This window comes from Urtica dioica, chromosome 6, assembly GCF_054948205.1.
Source record: "Urtica dioica subsp. dioica isolate 48M chromosome 6, U.dioica_male_clone48M_v1_H2, whole genome shotgun sequence".
Lineage (NCBI taxonomy): Eukaryota > Viridiplantae > Streptophyta > Magnoliopsida > Rosales > Urticaceae > Urtica > Urtica dioica.
In genome coordinates, this window is record NC_142761.1 from 21202644 (window position 1) to 21215624 (window position 12981).

General features: G+C 37.5%; 1 protein-coding gene across 1 annotated transcript; it reads left to right on the forward strand.

Annotated features, from left to right (window-relative positions):
• Positions 1-9834: 9834 nt before the first annotated feature.
• On the forward strand, positions 9835-12462 carry LOC149393493 (malate dehydrogenase). Its single transcript, XM_089616772.1, has 7 exons — positions 9835-9992; positions 10635-10793; positions 10880-11055; positions 11270-11535; positions 11629-11764; positions 11842-11953; positions 12077-12462. Exons 1-7 carry the CDS (start codon positions 9947-9949, stop codon positions 12169-12171), a joined length of 990 nt encoding a protein of 329 aa, XP_089472898.1. The 5' UTR covers positions 9835-9946; the 3' UTR covers positions 12172-12462.
• Positions 12463-12981: the final 519 nt, after the last annotated feature.

Here is a 12981-nt window from a genome sequence, read left to right on the forward strand (position 1 = left end):
ACAGAGAGATTTTCAGTGTCAGCTCTTTAGTGGAGTCAGTTGGCATTCAGCTAAACTTGGAAAAGGTTTGTGAACTTTTGAGTCCAAGTGTTTAGCTCAAGCTTTGTTCATTTGGCTCCATGAGGTCAATGTCACGAATCACATCGATAGGAATAGTTAAACTGGAAGCTAAGTCAAAACAAGAACGAAAATTGTCAAAAGGGTATTTTTGTCTTTTGAGACATAGGATGAAATGAATGTCAATAAATTTTTTGACAAGTTCATTTGATGACTTAATGTCACTCGGCCATGACTTGATCATTGGGCCTTGTGAGTTTCATTTCATAAGAGTTTTATTGAAAATTCTTAATGGGTCTTTCTCATGTTGTCATGAACAAATGAATAAGCTTCAAGAAGCTCCTTCTAGAGAGACTTGGGCGCCTACTCTATAGAGAAATTGGAGAGATTATTTTGTGCATAAATGTATCAAGATACTTGCCAAAAGAAAAAGAGGAAACAAATTTGCATATGCATGCATTAGGAATTTCGGCCAAGAGAGAGTCAAAGGCATGGAACAAAATAGGAAACAAATCCAAGGCTTATTGAAGCCTAGTTTGGCAGTGTGACTCAATAAAGGAAATAGGGAAATTAACTCATGAATATGTGATATTCTATAGAAGAGGAAACTACCTTATAGAAGGTGACACCTCTGCTATAAATAGGAGCCTCATTTCCTCACATTTCAATTCATCCAAGTTTAAGAGATTTGAGAGACTCTCTCTCTAGAACTTGGCCGAACTCCTCTCTCTCTCTCTTTCTAGTTTATTTTCGATTTTTCTTGTTTTGGCACCTAGGTCCTCACTCGACCTAGTGTTTAGCTCTGCGACTTCAAGACTCGTTCTTAAGTCGTAGTGTTTAAAAGTGTCCACTCACTAATTCCTTTATTTCGAGTGATTTAGTGATAGAAACTTTCGTGGTTGCTCGAGGTGCCGAGGAAAGGAAGAGAGACGTGCTGCGAGGGGAGACGAGCGTTGCAACTTTCTAAGAGCTTCTCAAAGATCAAGCTTCAAGAAAGGTTAGTAAAACTTCTTAGCTCATATTAGTTTTTTTAATTACATGTACTTGCACTTGTCTAGGTTAGTAAAAACCGCTTTTACTTGTAAAAGAAAATTTTTAAAATTCCGCCGCTTCCCGAAGCGTTAATTATTTTCTTAAACCCTAGATCGATTCCAACAGTAAGTGTACGACCTGGACAAGTCTTGGTGTAGATGTGTCGTTTAAGGACCGTTACGACACACTAACCGAGGCCACTATGATGGTCACAGTGAGACTTGATCTAAATCCTGAAGTGATCATGGACACTGGGTTATGTTACTGAGCTCCTTGACTCATTCGCTAAAAGGCTATTCATGCTAATCACATCTTATGTCTTGGGAGTTTTCTCAGAGCATAATTCGAGTGGGAAATGATTTACAGATACGGAATCCAGCCTTCCTGAAAGAAGGTTAATGTTCTCTCACCTAAGGGTTGATTCCAGAACCGATAGATTGCGCGCACTTTCGAAGTAAGTAACGTTCGAAAGAATCTTTCGCTGGGGAAGCAACAATGCTTAGGGCTGATATGTATCAAGAGAAGTATAACGGAAAAATTGACTTCTCTTGACACGGGTTGAACCTGGAGGATCTTGATCACGAACTGACTATATTAGTGGACACTCGTCACGATGAGTAAATATAATTCTAGTATAAAGGAGAGTTCAGTCTTGGCTAACAAGGTGGAGTATTTGACTAAGATTAGACGAATCGATGGACAAAAGAGAAAGGACAATTTCGTCTTTTTCATCGGATTTGTTAAGCTCCTATTACTAGGTCCATAGTCCCCGATTTGGCTCTGATAAAGGCGGATAAGAACTTTCGTATAATAATGTTTATCATTATTAATCTCACTTGATGTAATTGTGATTGACAGCATTAATTCTGGAAATCGGGTATTCGCAGAATTAAATAAATATTTATGGTAGAATTGTTTATTTATTGTTTGATCAAGTAAATATACAATTATTAATTATTTGTTTATTGTTGGACCAAGTAAATAAATAATTAATTGAGTTTAAGCAATTGGGCCTTGCACAAAATATGAAAATCGGATTTGGGAATTTTTGGCACTAGGGTTTGCGCAAATCCCCCCTTGGCCGTGTGCCTAAAATTCGAAATTTATAATATTGGTATTTACCAATATTTTCTCTTTAGTTGTTTAAATAAAGGAGAGAGAAAAATATAAGATATTCTCCTATATTTTCTCCTTATTTAAAGGAAAGTATTTATGAGAATATTTAGGAGAATAATATATTCTCCTTTATTATCTCATTAAATAAATTATTCTCTATTTAAATAAAAGAATAATATCCCATAGATATTGATCTGATGGATGAGAGAAAAAGTAGGATTCACTTGTTGATATCCAAGGGCCTAGATTAAATCCTCTAGTCTGAACACAATAAAAGAAAATAAAATATTCTGGAAGATTCCATGAATATCTCCTTTTACTACTATAAATAGGGGTTCATGAGAAGGCAAAAATAAGCAATTATTTTAAGCAATTTTTGAGAGAAATTTCGTGCAACCTAGCCCTCCCTTGGCCGTGCACTTCTGCTTCTCTTCCCCTCGGAAATTCGTTTCCATTCTTAGTAAAATAAGAGAGATCTCGAAACACCTAGTTTCGTGATATAGTGAGATAAAGACTGTGCCCACTCATCTTTCTTATTCGTCTCGGAGATTACGTTTCGGAAGACTAAGGTATCATCACATCGAGTCCTTGAAGTAGAGTCCCTTATTTGATCGTGTGGAGGCTTGTACGTTCAAGACGAAGACGGATTGTGAAAGCTTTTAGTTCGTGAACCGAAAATCAATGTAAGTACTTGTTTACTCTTGTTTCGGTTGCTTGACTTATATGCTCTCTTATAATTTTTAATTAACGTAAATCTAGATCTTGTCACATAATCATTGAATTAATTAGCTCATGATTAGCGTAATTAATTACTTTTCCGCATTTATATGGTTATATGGGGGAATCATCCCCGACAAATTCATCATCAACACTAACTCTTAGTTGTGTCTCCTTTATTACTTATTGTTCGCACAAGTCATTGTCGAATAATGGTAATAATTATTTTAGACACTTTCAAAGCTATAAATAGTTCTTAAACAATAAAACATATTCAACATAAGAATTTAGTGAAGCAATAAAAGCTAATTAAATTCTAACAGAGATAATAACTTAGAAAATATTTATATTTATTTATTGTGCTTCTATATAGCATACGAACGGAAAAACGTGACCTTCATATTCTATATCTTTTTCATAAGGACATAAGCATTCATGCATATTCAAATATCATAAAAAACAATCAAGGCATTCAATTATAGAAGGAAATATTTAAAGACACAACCATGTGTTCATAAATAATGTAATAAAACATAAAGAAAGAAATATTCATCCTTTCTGGAATAACCATAAAGGCTACAGTCCAGAAAACCTCGGATTATTAAATGACACATCCCATGTTCAAAAATAAATCCAAAAATGAAAGTAATAAAACTAGCGGGAAATTAGATTTTCAAACGGAGCAAGAGCTTCTCTACAATTCGGGCTTGAATCCGACATTGTTCAGCAACCTCGTCTACACACGTATGCTCCATCAGATCTAATATGCAACAAGAAAAGAAGTATGCTCATGAATAATTATCCTCAAAACATTTTTAGGATATCTTTAATCATGAATTTTAAGGTACAATACCAGCATTCTTCTTGTTTTTCTCAAGCTCAGCCAAGTACAAAGGACAATGCCTCTTCCAATGGCCATCAGTGTTGCAGTGGTGGCATTTACAAATGCTTTCACGCTTCTTTTCTTTTCCTTTTCCACTTCTCTTGAAGTTCTTCCTTTCCTTCTTAGCGGGACCTTTCCCCTTTGAAGTATTCGGGCGTGCCTTAGATTACTCAGCACCAGAAGTCAACTTCTTCTTGGTTTTAGGCGAAGAACTCTTGTCAGCATAGAGAGCCGACCCTTTGTTCTTCCCATGTCGAGTGATAGACTCAAAAGTCTGTAGTTCATTCAACATATGAGACAGTCCATACGTCAACTTGTTCATGATGTAGTTGGACGTAAACTGTATGAAGTCACTCGAAAGGGAATTCAGGATTATTCCCACCTGAGTAACCTCATGCATCTGTGCCCCATGGAGTTCAGCTTCGGTGAAGTAGTTAGTCATCTTCATGACGTGATCCCTCACCGGAGTTCCCGCTATCATCCTAGTGCTAGTGCACTTACGGGTGAGCTCAATGCGGGCTTGCTCGCTTTGCATCCCAAACATTTGTTGCAACGAGTCAAGGATCTCCACAGCGGTCTCCTTCCCTTCCATCTTAGTTCGCATCGCATCATATATGCTTGCGAGCATGTAGGCCACTGCCTTGTTATTGGCAGTAGTCCACTTGTCATAGTCCTCCCTCAAGTTCTTGGAGGCACCATCAGCAGGAAGAGGAGGTCTGTCTTCAGTGAGGATAAAGCGAATGCTTTCACTCACAAGCACAATATTGAGATTCGACTTCAACTTAGGGAAGTTATCTCCAGTCAGGACGTCTTTCGACAACAAGGCCATAATAGGGTTCGACATGATTACTAAAAACATAAAAGTACGTTTATTAACAATATGAAAAGAAACAACCATCAATGTAATTTAGGAAATAAAAACTATAATGCAAACATGCACGGGATAAAATACTAATCAAAAGAACCCAGTTTTTATATTCCAAGGTAATTCGACTAATAGCCACAATCCGTTTCACTCTGGTGACGTAACAGAGTGCACCTAGTGAAAATGAGAACCATCTCAGATTAGTGAGTAATCATAGTACATGCACCTTCATAACTATGCTCACTAACTACCAATTTTATAGGAATCTTTGGCCACATGAGCAACCACCGGTTGGTTCATGCATGAGTCAAACCAACATTTCAGTGAAAGAAATCTAGCTCATACGCACTAGCGTAACTAGTACACGTAGAGATCAACCCTCCCACCTATCGTCAGAGACACAACCTTGGTATTGGAATCAGAAAAGCCCTTCCGAATGGAAATGACCACCTTGTTTAGAAAACCGCTGGTCACGAGGGGATCTTTCATCCTCACGGTGTTGTGTCAATGTTGGAGACCTACGACTTAATATACTTGCAGTATTTTAATTTTCCTAGCATTAACTTTAATCTAGGTGATCCACTCGAGTTAACTAAGTCATATTAAAAACTCGAGTGTTTCTAAGCTACCCTTAAAAACAGATGTTTCGATATAGCTTAGTGATTAGGAATTCGTGACATCTAGTCTTGATTATCCTAAAAGTATTCCATCACGGAAAAGCTCCCAGTAGAGAAGGTGAGACACTAGGTCTTCTTAAGTACCTCTCAGCTTAGCCTCTTATCGGCTTGGTGACAGAGCTCTCCGATCCGTTCAACTCATTCATTAATTAACTATCCAAATCCAATTAGACAATTTTAATGAATGAAAACCCATGACAACCATTAACATACGATACATGATCTAAGTTATAGTATTCAAGCATGGCATAGTAATTAAATAAACAAGCAAGAGCATGCAAGAATGGTTTGATTCGGATTGATCGTTTCCTATTTGATTCTATAAAGTAAATCAAGATGAGCCAAATCATATTGGCCCATGGATTCAATTGGGCCCATTCTTATGTCCCATAGAAAAAATAAATCAATATCAAATTATTTAATTTTTCTAATTTTTTTATCGAAAAAATTAATTAAGTGAGGGTCCATTCTAATGTCCCATTTAAAATAAATCGATATCATAATAATTTATTTTGTAATGTTTTAAATAAAAATCATTAGGGCTCAGCCCATACAATTAATTAAATAAAACATTTAAAAACTTATTTTTTTTCGATAATTTTTTTTTAATGAGTGGGCCGTGGGCCCACTAGGGTTTCCGGGCTGAGGCCCGGACGAATCCTCTAATCTTGACCTAGCGGTCCGGTGCAGCCTCAAGTCTAATCTTGACCTAGGTCAAGATTAGACTTGAGGCTGCACCGGACTGCCGCTGCCACGAGGGCGCGGCCCAACACACGAAGAGGACGTCCGAGACTTGTCACAAAATTTTGTGACAAGTTTTCTTGTGGCGTAGTCGTGGAGGCTTTCTTCGTCCGTCATGCTTATTCGTTGTGTGTCCGTCTCTCGCCGATCGTCGTGATCAAGAACGTCGCACCATCGGATTACAACAATAATAATAATAATTACATAAAACCTATACCCTTTGAATTTCGGGTTTACAAAAATTCTAAAAAAAAAACGAAAATCGAATATTCTACGATCAAACCACGAATCACAATCCACATATCATATATTGAATTGCATGAAATTCACATCCACATATAATTTCATTCAAACCATATTTAAATTAATTACTAGAACGAATCGATTAATTAATCATAACATCTAGCTCTGATACCACTTGTTGGGGAATCGAGCGCGTATCAGATACGAGCAATCGTTCTGATGCGACTCGTTTGAGATGATTCCACCATATAACCATATTAATGCGGAAAAATAATTAATTACGCTGATCATAAGCTAATTAAATTATGGTTATAATTAACAAGATCTAGTTATGTTTAATTAATTTAATTCACGAGAGCATATTTATCAAGCAACCGATTTGAGCGAAAAACGAATACTTACATTGATTTTCGGTTCAGCTACAGAACGCTCCTAAACAAATCGCGTACTCCTTGCATCGTCTTGATGAAGGACTCGAGGATGACACCTTAGACTTCCGAAACGTAATCTCCGAGACGAATAAGAAAGATGAGTGGGCACAGTCTTTATCTCACTAGATCACGAAACTAGGTGTTTCGAGATCTCGCTCTTATTTTACTAAGAATGGAAACGAATTTCCGATGGGAGGGAGAGAAAATTTCGCACGGCCAAGGGAGAGCCACAAAATTATTAGGTCAAAATCCTTGCTTTTTGCTTTCTCGTGAACCCCTATTTATAGTAGTAAACGGAGATATTCATGGAATCTTCCAGAATATATTATTTCCTTTTATTGTGTTCACACTAGGGGATTTAATCTAGGCCCTTCGATCTCAACAAGTGAATCCTACTTTTTCTCTAATCCATCAGATCAATATCTATGAGATATTATTCTCTATTTAAATAGAGAATATTTTATTTAGTGAGAGAATAAATGAGAATATATTATTTCCGTTTAAATATATTATCATATATTATCCTAAATACTTTCCTTTAAATAAGGAGAAAATATAGGACAATATCTTATATTTTTCTCTCTCCTTTATTTAAACAACTAAAGAGAAAATATTGGTAAATACCAATATTATAAATTTCAAATTTTAGGCACACGGCCAAGGGGGGATTTGCGCAAACCCTAGTGCCAAAAATTCCCAAATCCGATTTTCATATTTTGTGCAAGGCCCAATTGCTTAAAACCCAATTAATTATTTATTTACTTGGTCCGACAATAAACAAATAATTAATAATTGTTTATTTACTTGATCAAACAATAAATAAACAATTCTACCATAAATATTTATTTAATTCTGCGAATACCCGTTTTCCAGAATTAATGCTGTCAATCACAATTACAGCAAGTGAGATTAATAATGATAAACATTATTATACGAAAGTTCTTATCCGCCTTTATCAGAGCCGAATCGGGGACTATGGACCTAGTAATAGAAGCTTAACAAATCCCATGAAAAAGACGAAATAGTCCTTTATCTTTTTCCATCGATTCGTCTAATCTTGGTCAAATACTCCACTTTGTAAGCCAAGACTGAACTCTCATTTATACTAGAATTATATTTACTCATCGTGACGAGTGTCCACTAATATAGTCAGTTCGTGATCAAGATCCTCCAGGTTCAACCCGTGTCAAGAGAAGTCAATTTTTCCGTTATACTTCTCTTGATACATATCAGCCATAAGCATTGTTGCTTCCCCAACGAAAGATTCTTTCGAACGTTACTTACTTTGAAAGTGCTAGCAATCTATCGGTTCTGGAATCAACCCTTAGGTGAGAGAACACTAACCTTCTTTCAGGAAGGCTGGATTCCGTATCTGTAAATCATTTCCCACTCGAATTATGCTCTGAGAAAACTCCCAAGACATAAGATGTGATTAGCATGAATAGCCTTTTAGCGAATGAGTCAAAGAGCTCAGTAACATAACCCAGTGTCCATGGTCACTTCAGGATTTAGATCAAGTCTCACTGTGACCATCATAGTGACCTCGGTTAGTGTGTCGTAACGGTCCTTAAACGACACATCTACACCAAGACCTGTCCAAGTCGTACACTTACCACAAGTGTAGAATGCTCCCACATAGTGATCAGCATTCACCTATGTGTTCCACATATATGACTTTAGATATAACTTTCCAGGCGTATATCAGTCATCGACCTCGTTTTAGCTCACCGTCCGAACTCAAGTGCCCAGCACGTGACTCAGTTTAATACGGAGGCTATGGAAGATAGTTGTTATTGATTTTAATTGTTTAGAACTCAACCCACTAATCATATAATGCTAATAAAGTAATCTTATTATCGAATTTAGTAATCATTTATTCATTATCTTCAAGTGGGCAATATTATTCCTAACAATCCCCGACCATTGGCCGGCCCAGAGGCTTGCCTCGGCCAATGACCGACACAGGGGTGTCCACACGGCCAATGAGCCCCCAAAACGCTCATTGGTCGCCTATAAATACGAGGCTCGACCCCTCAGAACAGGTAATCCGAAATTGAGTACCGAAACGCTGCTGAACTCATAACTCACTCGTTTCTCTCAAGCTTCGACTCTCTAAACACCTAACCTCTTTTACCCACCTAAATCCAACTAATGTTGAGCGTCGGAGAGGTAAACAAAGGTACCCACTCTGTTTCCCCTTTGTAGTTCACGCATTCTTTCTCGCTTTTCATGTGTTGGGACGAGACATGCATCATCAACAACTAAGGGAAGACTTGGGATACCAAGTCCGACACGCTCGAGCCAAAGCGAGATCACTTTGTCCGGCCTTGGATCTAATCGCTTTTGGCTCCTAAATAGTTGTCCGAAAACGAGCGACAACAATACTTAAAAACACTTTTTTTAAAAAAACTAGGAATTCTAGTTTTTTCATCTCGTGTACAAAATCTAAAATCGCTTTTGAAGTTTTTTGTAAAAATAATTTTGCCAAACATCAGAGAAACAATTTAGTTTTTTCTAAAAACAAAAATAGGGTTTTTAATATCAAACAAACGCAGCCAATATCAAATATATTTGGCTATTGAGTTTTGACGACGCTAAAACTTGGTGGATAATATACACACGTCAACACAGCATGTAATAGGCTTCATCTACGGAATAAATTACAATAGTAACATTTGAAAAGTGTATAGTAAAAAGAATGTACCACAATAATTCAATTAAAATATAACAAAATAAAACAAATTTTAGAAACAATTGTTTCACACCACTCGTTCATTTTCAGTTATATGTAAGGTCAACTCAGCAAACAATTTCAGAGCAAAAAATAAAAAAACCCAGCAAAATATTGTTATTGTTTCACCTTAAAAAAAATAAAAGAAAAGAAAAAACTATTTATTTTTCTTGAAACCAACGCATGAACCGTGACTCTCTTCCGTGCCTTGTCAGCCTTAACGAGAATCTTAACAGAACATTATCTCCGTTTCTATCTATCGGATCCCCCAGAAGCTAAATGCGGCGAAACTTGACACGTAAGAAACGCCGTCGATCACGGCACTCAATTTTCCAAATATCGCCTTGGAGATATCAATTTCTTCATCCATAAATATCATTAAATTCTCAGTCCTCTTTCTTCATTTTAGCTCACTCTCTCTCTCCTTCTCTCTTCAATTCTCGACCACCATCAATGGCGTGCAAGGAACCTGTTCACGTTCTCGTCACCGGAGCTGCGGGTACGTATCGATACGATTCAGATCTAACACTTTACAGTTGTTTCGGTAGCTGTTTGGTTTTTTCGATGCGATCTGAGAATGTTTGTGATCTTGTTTTGATGTTTTCTACTACGATTCTGTTTGTTCAGATCTTGTCTTTGACGAGTTTGATTCGTTGTTTGGTTAAGTGAATTCGAAGATCTATTTTTTATGGTCGATTATGTCTGAATCATTATGTGTCTAGCACGTCGTCGGTTTAATTGTGTTATTTGAGGCGCTTAAGCTCTGATGTTCTGATGCTATCTGATTCTGCGTAATTAAGCGGTGTCGAGGGATTTAATTCTTTTAAACATGTTTTTATGCTGATCTAGTTTCGGGATTTGAAATACAACAGGTTCGCAGTCTTGGTAAATCGTATGTGCTTGTAGAAATGATAAAAAGTTTGCATCTTGGTCGAGAACATTGAGATTTTGTATGGCGTTTGTATGGATGTAAATGAAAGCATACTTGTTTCTATGAATAGAATATCGTTCTATTGTGATCTTGAGTAAGATAGAGAAGATATTACCAACAACTTTTTGTATGTTTCATAACATGGCATTTGTTTCATTGATCTTTTTCATCTATGCTGTATGTGTAAGAGTGGTTGGGTTGTTCTTGCAGGACAAATCGGGTATGCTCTTGTCCCCATGATAGCTCGTGGAATCATGCTGGGCCCTGACCAGCCCGTTATATTGCACATGCTCGATATTGCGCCCGCTGCCGAGGCATTGAATGGCGTCAAGATGGAGTTGGTCGATGCTGCTTTCCCGCTTCTTAAAGGTACTTCGACTCGCCTCAGTTTCCATCAATACTTACTGATCGAACTATGTTGTGCTGTTAAAGGTCTGATAAGGTGCTTGAAACAGGTGTTGTTGCAACGACTGATGTTGTGGAGGCATGCACTGGAGTGAGTGTTGCTGTCATGGTCGGTGGGTTCCCGAGGAAGGAAGGGATGGAAAGGAAAGATGTAATGACGAAGAACGTCTCGATCTACAAGGCCCAAGCCTCGGCTCTTGAGAAGCACGCTGCTGCTAACTGCAAGGTCAGTAATTGGTTCCGATAACTATTTTTCTTGAAGTTTTAGCGTGTATTTCAGTTCTTTTGGATTAAGAAATTGACTGGGTTGTGATGTAGTTTCTCATATGGTAATCACTATTAGCTTGAAATGTAAAATATGTGTAAATATATTTTGGCGTAGATCAGTTTATGTATGTAGTTTGTGATTGTCAATTTTGTTTCATGTCATTTCATTACAGGTTTTGGTTGTTGCCAACCCTGCAAACACCAATGCGTTGATCTTGAAGGAATATGCACCCTCAATCCCCGAGAAGAACATCACTTGTTTGACCAGACTTGACCACAACAGGGCTTTGGGCCAAATCTCGGAGAAATTGAATGTCCAAGTTAGCGATGTCAAGAATGTTATCATCTGGGGAAACCACTCATCGTCCCAGTATCCCGATGTCAACCATGCAACTGTTGGGGACAAGCCTGTTCGTCAGCTTGTCGGCAATGATGAATGGTATGGCAATGGATGAAGTAAATAAAACAATGCTAGATTTATGTACCCATTACTTCATTCAAGCTGATATAAATTAATTTCCCTTTGTGAAAGGCTGAATGGAGAATTCATCACCACCGTTCAGCAACGCGGTGCTGCGATCATCAAAGCGCGCAAGCTCTCCAGTGCTTTATCTGCAGCCAGCTCTGCTTGCGATCACATCCGTGATTGGGTTCTCGGAACTCCTGAGGTATGTTCACTTATCAAATAACTAATTTTATTCACATTTAATATTTATTAAAAGTGCTCAGTCTCCTTGTTTTTCAGGGTACATGGGTTTCAATGGGTGTCTACTCTGATGGCTCATACAATGTACCAGTTGGTCTTATTTACTCATTCCCCGTTACTTGCCGCAATGGGGAATGGTCAATAGTCCAAGGTATAACATTTTTCTACCATCTGTAATAATCACATCATAATTTTTGTATCTAAATCCACGTGAAAGCTTTTAGTTTATTTAGTGTATTCTCTCATGCGCTTCCCATTTCTGTTGCATATGTAGGGCTTTCTATTGACGAGTTCTCTAGAAAAAAGTTGGATGCCACTGCCGCTGAACTTTCTGAGGAGAAAGCATTGGCATACTCTTGCCTTTCGTAAATGTTTCCCCTTTTTTCTGGTCCAAGAAAGTATCCAAGAGTCTTTGAAATAATGCCATTGTTAAAGAGAGTGAGGAAATTAATGATGGATCTATGTGTTTTATCGTTTGTGAACTGATAAATCATGTGCCAAATTTGAATTTTGTTGAGCTTATTGCTACAAGTTTCAGTTGTAGTTATATCTATTCAACGTCTTGATAATGTTCTGTTCATTTGGTGATGGTTTTTACTGAGTAGTACTGGAACGGAGGTTATGTTATACTTTTGGCAAGAATTTCGAGCATTTCCGTAACTTTGTGATTCTGCATGGATAGAACTAGAATTCTGGTTTCTAGGCATCTGGAATTCTCTTCCATACGTTTGCCCATTTATTACCTTTCACTTATTTTGACACAAAAATAAGGTTATAGAGATAAAGAATGCGTTGAAGCTTGGATATGATGCCAACTTGAGCCCTGAAGTCTTTCAGTGAAATTGCTTTTAATAAGACTATCTCGTAGACAAATTGCTTTCAGTGACGTACTTGTCTAAAAATAATTTCTACTCGAAGTGCAAATCTCTTGAAAGCCTTGAAAATCTTGAGCCCAAAATTGTCGTTTAAGCAAGAGTTGAGAAATCTGTAGGAACCAACTTTGAAGTTGGAAGTCGTACAACAGTCTTGTATTAGTTATGTTCTTTAATTCCATGCGGATCTCGATTTAGAGTCAAAGTATACTCCCATGCGAACATTGAGCCCAAGCCCATTTAAGAAGACCACGAGCCGACCTATATAGTTTAAGCCACAGGACCAAGCCCACGTAAAAAATTGGCC

What these genes read in the sequence shown, in the direction of transcription:
- LOC149393493 (XM_089616772.1), top strand. Translation starts at nt 9,947, where the DNA reads ATGGCGTGCAAGGAACCTGTTCACGTTCTCGTCACCGGAGCTGCGG. An exon ending in TGCTTTCCCGCTTCTTAAAG is followed by an intron (nt 10,794 to 10,879) that starts GTACTTCGACTC and finishes TGCTTGAAACAG; the next exon opens with GTGTTGTTGCAACGACTGAT. An exon ending in GGAATGGTCAATAGTCCAAG is followed by an intron (nt 11,954 to 12,076) that starts GTATAACATTTT and finishes TTGCATATGTAG; the next exon opens with GGCTTTCTATTGACGAGTTC.